We start from the raw sequence: 12,098 nt of genomic DNA on the forward strand, positions 1-12,098 counted from the left end.
ATTTCATTTGTCGTTTGAAGAAATATTTGGGATTATTGAAAAATAACTAAATTTTAATTTATGAAAAAATAAATATATTTTAATAAAAAATAATTAGTCTTGTGTACACTTTACTTTTTAAAAACAAAATTCATGAACATATCAAACAAATTAATAAAATTTAATGTCGATTTAAAGGAAAGTGTCTTAATATGCATACAGTACATATATTACATATTATCGAGTATAACCTAATTCTTAAAATGCAAAACTATTTCTTCAAAAATAATCTTACGTTCCATTAATTTTACCAATATTTAGTCTTTACTAGATTATTGTCTGCTAATATGGCTTCCCATTAAAAATAAAGAGAGTTAGATAAAATATTTCTTATTCTTAATAAATTCTCTAATATTCCTTTTACCTCTAATGCTAATGTTGCCATGTGCAAATTGGGAATTCCCAGTTTTACCGAACGTATTAAATACTTTGACTGTTTACTTTTATACAAATACTTCCATGGTCCCATTCGTTCTGAATGACTGTGCCAAAGAGTTGCGCCGCGAGTTACTCGTAACCAAACTTGATTACCCTATCTTTTAGCCTTTCCATTTCCTTCAGATCATTTTTTTACCTTTCTGTTCATAGTATGGGCTGTTTGGAACAATCTCTACATTAAGATTTTCCATATTTTAAACGCATTTGTAATTTATAATCATTTGTATTTATTTATGTATATTTTGTACAGCGATGGACACAAATGTCTTTTTCGCTTTATGCTGATTATTTCTATTTAGCAGTTTACTATGCTATTCGAAATGCTCTTACACTTATTTTGGTATCAAAACATCACTAGATCCTGAATCAAACTGAAAACATTTTGACCTTTACGCTGAGGCCTCAACTACAAATGCGTGTTAAAAAAATATTTACAAATTTCTTAAATAAATAACAAATAATAATAATAATATAGGCCTATACATATTATAAACTTGTTAAAAATGGTAGACATTTATTATTTGTTGTGTATNTATATATATATATATACACTGTACATATAAAGTAATTTAATAGAAAAAAATAAAGCTTTTACAGTACTGAGTAAGTGATATTAACGAAAAACCAATGTAATAAGTTCATTTAAATTTTGATAGTGCATATGTGCTATTTGATAGACATTGACTATTATTTGTATACAAAATAAATCAGTTTTTAAATTAGAAAAAAATTGTTATTTATTATGAACTTATTACCAAGAATCCAAACTGATTTTTGGCAACAGTGACGTAGCGAACGTAACTGGCGGCCGGGGCACGACACTTTATTGGCGCTCCCCTCCCCCCTCCAGAAACACATATAGTTTTATCATGCAGACCATTTGGGCGCCCCTCTACGAATGGCGCAAGGTGCATGATACACCCCCTTGCACCCCTTCGCTATGCCACTGTTTGTCAATAAGTTCATAATGAATAACAGCCATTATAAGTACAGTATTACTGTACTTATAATGGTTAATACTGTACTTATAATATGACTTTGAATTGTGTTCCTGTATTATAAGTACAGTAATACTGTACTCACAAATGAATATTTTTAACTTGTACGAAATAAGATTCGATCTGTTCAACATAAGCTCATAATTATAATAGAAAGCTAATGTATACGGATTCCTGTAGCATTCCTATTGTCTTCAATTATTCAAGCTTCTACTATGATAAAAACGGAATTTATTTTCATGAAACCATTTTATCCCTTCATAACAAATCATTAAATGTCGTTATCTCACATTAAAATAATTTAAAAGTACAGTAAAAATTTTTACGCCGTTGAATGTAATATTAAATTAGGAATGTATTCAAATTTGAGTTTAATTTAAAATTGATTTCAAACTTGGTCGTAATTTGTAAACTTAAAACCAATTTACTATATTACCGGGTATTAATTTATTAAGTCTTAAACCCGGAAAATTTTTCATCTTGCTATACAGTAGGCTATTTTCTTTTACTTCTTGTTAATGTGGGTTGATTGCATGTAGGCAAAACTCAAATAAAGCCCACGTAAGGTCATTTGAGTTCATATGAACCCACTTCTTACCTTGGGTCTATCTAATATTTACACCATTAACTTGAATTTCCTCCTATTTGAGATTAATACAAATTATATTTATAACTTATATTTAAAATTACTTGAAAATTTTTATGATTCTGTTTTCAATTATTTTTATGAAACAAATTACATTTAGGCCTAATATTAAGTTGTAAAGCTCTAACAGCTATTTATTGCATTCCTGTAAGCTATTGTTATTGTGCCAATTGAGTTTCTTTACTATATTTATTATTACATTTTAAAAAATTGAATTTTATTATAAAGTGATTCATTTTTTATGATTAAATAATGTTATTATTTTAAAAAAAGTTTTAAAATGCGGTGATTTCTTTCACGGAAAACAAATTTTAAACATTCCCTAGAAGTGAATAGACGTAAACCTGTTCACTTCCTACAGAATGGGCTCAATCACAGAAATGTCGTTTAAAAATTTATTACATTTTTAAAAGAAAATTTCATCGAATATATTAATTATTTTATAAATAACTAATTAAAAATTTTAACATTAATATCCAAAAATTTGAAATTATTTCTGTTTTATTATGATAAAATCATGAAAAATATTTCATAAATATTTCCAAATATTGATGAAAGGTGATATTTTAAGGCTTATTTAGAAACTCAGTTAAGGAAATAAAGCATTTTTCCCCCTCTTTCCTTTCAATAATACGAAAGAAAGGCTCCATTTAAGGTTATTTGTGTTAAAAGTCTAATAGTCTAATTGCTTTATGTTCATAGCGTATAACTTATTTCGTGCATCTTTCGATAAAACAGTACATTGACAGTTAAAAAAACATTTTTTTTTAAAAATAAAATTTGCAGATTATTTAGAAATTCACAAATTATAATTTGATAAATGAATATTAGAGCGGAACCGTATATACTCTCTTTAATATCAATAATGAAATAAGTGCGCTTACTTTAATTTATAAATATAATTATTATATTTTATTATATATTATAATTGATATTTTAAAAATAAAAACAAAATTTACTTTGTAAAAAATAAATGAATGATTCAGAATGGCAGCTTTCCATCATAACATACCGGCGCGAGATTATAGCTTACGGGTCAGCTGGCGAGTTGGTATTATTTGAACTTTTTTCCAATGTTTATATCATAAAAGCCGAATGTCGGCAGACGTGTTATACAGTAAGGTAAATATATTGTATTTTCTATAAATATTTTCGTATATTTACGAGTATTGGTGATAAAAATCATTTATAATTCATTTTATAAACATTTTGAAGTTAAGCAGTTAAGCCTTCTTTTAGGGTTAGCATATGTAGGAAATACACTTCCTCAGGAAACTTTTATCAATAAGAAGAAATGTACAGCTTTAAATTGTGTACAGTGTAAATATGAAATACTAATTTGTTAAGTCAAATTTAATATTATTTATATATATATATATATATTTGTATACTTATATAACTTAAAGTAAATTCACAGAAATATTTTTTGATTGTGTATAAGATTTTAATTTCATTAAATATCAATAATGACTTATGAATTGCAAAAATATATAAAAGAAAAAATTTATTAAAGTTTTAACTATTGAATGTTGTGATAAGAGATGTACAGTAAGTAAAAGAAGAACAAATAGTATCAGTACACTTTGTAAGCAGTGCTATGCAAATAAATTTTTTCTAAAGTACTTGGATCCAGTCTGCTTGGATCATATCATTTTCACCTCATAAAGGAGTAGGTTCCTTCAAAATTGATTGAATTGGACATAGATGAATTTTTACAAAAAATGTTATTATGTGTAATGCTTGACTGAGTACCGAATGCTTGAATTTAGTATTAATTTAAAAAACAAAGAAGCTTCTGGTAAGATATTCATTCTCTAAATTTAAGCATTTGATATTAAAAATCTTCCCAAAACAAAAGAAAATTTTGTTTCTAAATTTAAATTGAAATTGAGATTTAATCTAGATTTGATCTTATATAATGTTGAATTGGATTAATGCTTCTTGCACTTTATTATAAGTATTGTGGACAAACAGTTATGAGAACCTTACTTCATTTAAGGATTTGTTACATCAAGGAGAGGAGTGTGCATAAATGATTGTCATCCTCTTGGTTTTGTGCACTCTTCTCTTTGATGTAATGAGTCCTTAAATAAAGTAAGGTTTTTGTAAACATTTTTCTACAAGTTTATTGTATATTTCTTAAACTGGTGTTTTAATCTGATTATGGCAAAGTTCATTCTTAATCAGCAAATCTGTTTATTAAATCAGATATTTTTGTTAATTATTGTACATTTATATTGTTAATTATTGTACAGCTATATCTGGCAACACTTGAAAAAGTGTTCTGTCGTCAGAGGTTCGTCAATTTGAAATGTTGTAAAATAAGTTCCGCTAGTCAGTAAAGTTAAGTAATAAAAGAACAAAAGAAAACGAAAGGTAATGCTTCATTTTTTGTCTTAACAATTTTGTCCATTTCAGTAGTCATTGTCAGGATCAAATTAATCAAAATAGCCTGATGATTGCGATAGAGATGGTCAAAAATGTTTGATTTAATAAATGGATTTGCTGGTTAAGTTTGAACTTTTTTGTGTTGTAATAATAAAAAGTTTATGTACTTTAATTTTTTATTAGATGTCATAATAATATAGACTTATTGAATATAGACCACTCTCTTTATGCTAGCTAAACCTTCACAAAAAAATTTACTCAGAATTATATTAAGTTACAAAGAAATAATGCATTATGAAATACACAAAAAAGACAATTAAATGATTGATTCAATTTGTATATACAGTGGAACTTTGTTTGTCTGGCTCAAATGGGACTGAGTCCAATTCAGATGACCGAAAATGCAGATAATCCGGAAAAATCGTTGACATAAATAACAGTTTATAGACTTTTTATTTTATATTTATAGTTTCTTCTTCAACGTAACAACCATTTTCATCCTTTAGACATCATTTTCATGGTGTTTACTTCATTTCAAAAATGTTTGAAGATGAGTGAAACCCAGCGAAACAATAGAAGCTTTAGGATATTGAGTGAATAATAACTCACAAGGTTACAAACAATAAACTTATTAAAACACATTGACTACCATGAGAGGCACTGCATTTTTATTCCATGGTAAAGTAGCAATTTTTTAAAATTGAAAATCTTAAAAGATTAGGAAAGATTCAACAAGATATTAAGTAAATTCAAAAAACATGCCCTTGGATTGCATAACAATGTACAGTACATCATATGCCAATTCATAGGAAACAAGTCTATTCTTGTTACACTTAGGCAAGAATGTAATTAGTTCTTTGGTTTTTTGCATTTATTTTTATTTTTGTATGACTATCTTTCTGAGACAGGGATTGTTTTATAATCTGGCTAATCCAGATTAATGGGGTTCTACTGTATACATATATAGTTGTTACTTGATCAACTTTTTAATTTAGTTTTTGAATCAAAATAATTGTTTTTAATGAATAGAAAATTTTAATTTTTAAGATATAAAATGTCATACTCTACATTAGTTATTTTGACCTCATTACAAGTGAAATTAGTTCTTTTTACATTCAAAATACTGAATTTTTCTTCACTGATAATTCTTCAATTTTATTATATAATATTTGACTGTTTATTACCATGTTGACCAAAACAAATATTAACCAATTAACCAGAAAAAGTATTAGTAAAATTCTCAACATTCAATTATTTGAAATATTATTCCAGCATTACATACATAGATAATTACCATCTAGTATTACCACCTGTCTGGTTTTCACCCAGACAGTCCTGGAATCGACTCACTGTCCGGGTGAAATATTAATTTTGTCCGGGAATATTGTGTGCAACCTGTCAACCTTTTTTATTTATTTGTTTGTATGATTTGTATTCATACACGTCTCTAATATCCAATAGAGCTAAGTCATCTGTAGTTGTTTTTTTGTAATTTAGTTACTTATGTTACTCCTACCCAAGTCTCCCTAGTCCCTAACTGTAACTGATTTAGAACTGCCATGCACTGCACATTATTCTTCGCATTGCAAAATGACATTGCGCATGCATCAGGAACTTCTGTTCGAACGAACTTCACCTGTTGTCCGGGTCAGCGATTTTGAAAAGGACACTATTACCATCCATATTTTCAACATTAATTATGTAAAAACAATAGGGAAACAAATGCAGTTTAAAATCATAGTAAATTAGTTTTTGAAAAACTTTTCAATTTGTGTTGTCTTTAAGTTGAAGATTAAGCAACATAAGATCTTTCTAAAATTCTCTTTTATTGACCAATAAACAAACTTGAGTTAGCCATTGACATTCATGAAGCATTTCAAGCTTAATGCTCTTCTTCAGTTCTAGTTACTATAGAAAAACAATAATACATAATAATAAAACAGTTTTAATATTAGGTCAATCATTTCTAAAAAGAAAAAAATGAAAAAAAGATTTTCTATAGTACTAGCAGGATACCAATGAAAGATTGTGATCAAGTCATGCTGTCACATTACCAGCTAAAATTTGTGCTGTTGAAGATATGGAAATATGTAACTCAGTATCATATAAATTTTAAGAATTAATTTTAAAAAAACGAGAAATCTTTTGGTGAGTTACTTTAAGGAATTTTGTAATGATGTTTTGTGAGATATTTTTAATAATTTAATATGTTCCTTTATTGGATATGAGACTGACAGGAAATACTAAAATCCTTTTGTTACATTAAATTTAAGTCTAATTATAAATAATTTTAAGAAGTGTCTGTCAGAGTTTAATAAGATGTGTTTTATAATCTTTATGGGTTTAAAAAATGTTTTTGTAGAACATTGTAAATAAATTTGTACTTTAAAGACAAATGAAGAGGAACATAAAGTTCCAGCATATAAATAGATAACTCAAGTTTGTTTATTGGTCAATAAAAGAAGATTAAAAAAAGCCTATTAGTTAATCTTCAACTTGAACTTAACACAACCTAGAATAAGGTGTAATGTGATTCTTCTAAGAGAACAAAAAACTTCTTAAAACAAAAACAAAGGTTTTCAAAAGTTAGTTTTGAAAACCTTTTGAAACATGCCAGACTCATATCTCTAGGTCTATTAAACATAGAAATCTGAAAACCACCTGTAAATGTTATGTTCATATTTTAAATTTTGATCTTTACAAGTCAAATTGTTATATATCTTTAAAAATTCAAATAGTAACCAGTATTTCTTATGGTACATTTTTGTAAAGGTTTTTAATGCTGAATTTAAGAATATAATTATTTATAAAATTAAAAAAAAATGAAAAAAAATTCAGAGATTATAAATAATAAACCTGATCTACTAGGTTTGAAAAATTATTCTAAAGGTAATTTTTTTTAATCTAACAGGTCAAAAATGACACCCTGATATCTCATTTTTACATTTTACTTGACAATGATTTATATTAAAAACAACCAAATACTGAATTAAATAACTCTTGAAATTAAGAACAATCTAAAGGGGATAATTGCTGATATATTATTGCTAATAGGAATTTCATTATTTTTTAAAAATAATGTTTATATTTAAAGAATATAAAAATATAACAGTATTAAATCTGTATATGTATATCTGAGATACTCTGCATGTGTTCAGTTAACTTAATATAACAAAATTTTCAAGATGAAGATTGTATTATACAGTAGGATGTTTTTACATCAGCTCTCAAATTCTACGTAAATTCTGTTAAAGCAGGGATGTCCAAGTTAATATTTTTATGCGGCCCACTGCACCCTAAATACTTTAGGTATAAAAGTACATAGTAGTTATATTCTTTAGGTACATTTTCATTTATTTTGGTAAAGTATGTCGTAAAACTGGATACACTTTCACTGGATATACTCGTAATGACGTAAATGCTACTAGAAACCTGTCCTACCCAACATGCATAACATACTATTCTGAACAATTCTTTTTGTGCAAGAAATAGGTTGAGTGATTCCCATTTAATTAACTAATATTCTTAGAATTAAGACTAGTACCATAAATGAAGATATTGACAATATTATAAAAGAAAGGCGATGTCAAAACGTGCATTGAATTTATTTATTGAACACATCTATTTTGTATGAGTATAATTTGTTTTTACTGTCAATAATACAGTACTTTTTGTAATTATATATATTTGTTATCAAAATTAGATATTCACATTTTGAACTTTTTAAAAGCATGTATTTATATAAATTACCTTTGTGGCCCACTGAATATATGTCAATTTTTAATTTGGCCCATTAGGAGAAAAAGGTTGGACAACCCTGTCCTAAAGTAAACAACTTCACATTTTATTTCTCCAGCAATTTATCTACTTCTTTGAATTTTTATACTAGATTGATATATGAATGTATTTTCACAAATGTTGAATGGTTAGGATATTCCATTCTTAGTGTCACTGAATCTTATTCTTCAGTCAACAACTTGCTTCTCTCAGTGGTGCACTCAAGATTTCATCTTGGGGAGCTGAGTTAAACTGATAAAAAGAAATTTTTAATGCAAATTCAATAAAATTCCGATTTTATGTGACTGCTAATTCATAAGTAATATAGAAATATAACAAATGTCATAACAATAAAAAATGAATTTTAATTATGAAAATATTTTTAGAAATTTTACTAGTGTTTCTTTTACTTAGGGGTGTCAGGGCTCCTTGGCACACCACCTCCAACTTCTAACATTCTGAACATGGAAAATTATTGAATCACTGTGGTGAATATCTTCATTGCAAGTAGTTTTTTCCCTTGTTGTGTATTCAAGATTTTGTTCTATATATTCAGAAACATCAGATTAAATAATAATTGTTGCAGTAAAAATATGAGAAATGTTTTAAATTTTCCTGCTAATTGTAAATGATTGTGTCTAGGAAATCATCTGGAACTAGTTGGGGTAAGGCACAAATTTACATGGAATTTCATTTTATGTAGTTCCTGCTGATGTGCAGGAACTACACATCAGCAGGAACTACATACATGTGTAAAATAAGGCTGTAGGAATGTTTAAAAACCACAAGCTCAATATTTTGCAAATATTGACTCCCTCCCTTGTCCTGGTGGCTCTTTATGGCCAGACAAGTGATCTCTACCACAAAATCCATGTAGTCTAAATAAGCTGGACCCTTTTAAATATACAGTCTATATGTTCTAACATTGATTTTTTTTTGTGGCCTTACTACAGGTATTATTTGAGTTTTTTCCATCTGAACTATGTTCTCATAACTGTTGTCAGTGTATGAATAATTTAAATTATTAACAATTATCTGATCTCATGTATGTTACTGTTTTGTGAAAAATGAATTTTGAATATGTATGAATTTGATAAGAAGAGCAATATGATGCAGTCAAATTTTGTTTTAAATCTGGTTTATCAGCTACAAAAGTTTTTGAAATGGTGGAAAAGGCTATTAGCAAAGAGGTATTAAGTTTAGTGAACATCTTTGATTTGCCAGTTGTTTGAAAGGAAAGAATCCATAGAGGATGATGAACACGGTGGTCACCATACAATAAATCTAACAGACAACATTATTGCTGTTGCAAAAATGATTAAAAATGATTGATGAATCACTTGTTACATGACAGCAGAATTGAAACTATTAAAAATTGTAATTCTCCATATTTTAACTGAGGATTTAAAGAAACAAAAACTTTGTGTGTGTTTTGTTTTCTTGCATTTACACAAAAGCAACAATTGTATGGCAGTTCTTGACTCAAAAACAAGTTGTAGAATTAGATTATTATACTCATGTGATTGTAACCCCATACTATTTTTAATTTCAAAATTAAAATTACAACTGAAAGTTAAGCATTGATTAAAAAAAACATGTTTTATGTTTTTATCATTATTATAATGTGGTTATGTTTAAAAATACCAAAAAAATAAACTTTAAAATAAAAGTTTATTTTTTTGAAATTTTATTAAAAGAAATCCATCAAGTACTACATAAATTTATTTAAAAATTTAAATTTTTGATTATTTATATTCTGTTGCTGTTTTTAAAACTTTGATTTGAATACCAAGAATTTGATATACTTAAATGGTAAAATACCCTCATAATCATTTAAATTTGATTTGAATTTGAAATCTGTAGGGGGCTCGGATATGGATGCCAGACCCTGTAAATGTATGGAAAGGAGCTGAAGTTGTTGAAGGGTTCAAAAATAATACTCTTGTAATAGAATATGAAAATGGTCAAGTAAGTTTTATTTATCAATAAATAATTAAAAATATTTAATTAGTGTTAATCAATATAATTTATTGTAGAAAGAGACACTTAAAATTACTTCAAATGATAAATTGCCTCCTTTGCGTAATCCTGAAATTTTGGTAGGAGAAAATGACTTGACATCTTTATCCTATTTACATGAACCGGCAGGTAATTGTTTTTTCTTTTTTTAACATATTAAAAGAAAATTTGATGTTGCTGTGATTTTATTTAATTGAAATTTTTAATTTAATTTGTATATTTTCAGTTCTATACAATCTGCAAGTTCGTTTTTGTAATCTCAATGCTATTTATACATATTGTGGTATGTATCTAATTATTAGAAATTATTTTTAAAACAAAAATGAATATAAATAATAATGAACAGGGAATAATATAAGTAAACAACACCTTTTTTAACAGTCCAGCAAAAATATTTGATTCTCTAAATAACGTTTTCGACCGATTCTAGCAGCCTTCATCAGTTACTCAAATATCAAAACGAACAAAGTATTCGAAATTTACGTAATACAAAATTAAATCAAATTAAATTAAACTGCGGTTGCATAGAACAACGGAAAAAATAAAATAAAAATAAAAATACATAAATAAATAAAAATAAACAAATAAACCCAAATAAATAATAATGCCGTCATCATGGATACATATATTAACTTGTGTTAGTGTAAAATGACTTCCAAGCAGTTGCCAAACCTTCTGCGTCTCTGTGATTGATACATTCCGTGGCTATATGCGCTTTATGTATTTCTATTTTTTCAAGATGCTTCACCGCTTGTAATGATCTCGTGGCCCTAAAGATCGCCGCACGATCCCAGTAAACGGTTACATCCTGTTGTTTGGCAAATGTCGCCAGAACAGTACTATCGATGTTCCTACCTACAGAATATTTATGCTCATTTATCCTTTGTTTTAAACTCCGCATAGTTGCCCCAACATACACGAGGTCGGAATTAAACCGACGATCTGTTATAGGTATAGAATATATACCCGTCAAGCTATTGCGATTAACCTTCTTCTTGTCATTCCTTAACATTCTATACACAGTTGGATTGCGTCGATATATTATTCGTAACTTATTTTTATTGGCAACTTTCCTATCTATCTTGTTTAGAAATGGAAAATAATTAATTACCACATTTTTTCTTTGATCAATTTCGGGAGGTTGCTGGTTTTGCTTCTGTATTCTTTTAATAAGTGCCTCAATCTCTTTTCTGTGGTATCCCTGTTGCGCCGCTGCCTTTTGTATGTAATCTAATTTCTCGTACGTATCATATAAACTCATGCAGTGGGTGTAGGCTCTTTTAATCCACGCTCTAAACGCCGTATATTTAATGTGCTTAGTATCTGTCGAATTCTTTGGGATGATAATAGGTTGATAAACCGGTTTGCGATATATGCCTGTCCATATTTTCCCTTCCTTACAAGTAATTGATATATCCAGGAAGTTAACATTCTTCTCGCTTTCTTGGTTCAAACCCAAAGTCAACCCATATGGGTTATCGTTGATCTTGTTCATAAAATTCTGTGTGTTGTCATCATTTCTCCACAAGATGAAGATGTCATCGACATATCTGGAGTATATTACTATATCGTTTCTAAAGATGGGTATGGTACTTCTTTCGAGCTGACGTAATACTAATTCACATAGGACAGCCAACATTGGGCTGCCCATGGAGACGCCCCTTCCTTGAAGATAGGTCGTCCCTTCAAAAACGAAAAACGAAGTATTACAAACCAAATCGGCCAGTTCTAAAATGTGTTCGTGGTATTTCCTAGGATTTTTAATGTTGGTAAATAGAAAGTCCCTCAAAGCA

The 12,098-nt window shown here is 27.9% G+C and overlaps 1 protein-coding gene across 2 annotated transcripts in view; it reads left to right on the plus strand.

Moving 5' to 3' along the window:
- The first annotated feature begins 3,128 nt into the window (after positions 1-3,128).
- Positions 3,129-12,098, plus strand: part of LOC111624741 (unconventional myosin-Vb-like) — a 76,846-nt gene continuing 67,876 nt past the window's right edge. For both annotated transcript variants that reach the window (XM_023367677.1, XM_023367678.1), the window contains exons 1-4: positions 3,129-3,243; positions 10,150-10,254; positions 10,323-10,434; positions 10,532-10,588. In XM_023367677.1, the coding sequence (XP_023223445.1) occupies positions 3,217-3,243; positions 10,150-10,254; positions 10,323-10,434; positions 10,532-10,588 (301 nt within the window). In that variant the 5' untranslated portion in view covers positions 3,129-3,216. The remainder of the gene's footprint in view (positions 3,244-10,149; positions 10,255-10,322; positions 10,435-10,531; positions 10,589-12,098) is intronic.

The sequence above is a fragment of the Centruroides sculpturatus genome, unplaced genomic scaffold, assembly GCF_000671375.1.
Source record: "Centruroides sculpturatus isolate CEXI.00-Female unplaced genomic scaffold, Cexi_2.0 scaffold197, whole genome shotgun sequence".
NCBI classification, from domain to species: domain Eukaryota; kingdom Metazoa; phylum Arthropoda; class Arachnida; order Scorpiones; family Buthidae; genus Centruroides; species Centruroides sculpturatus.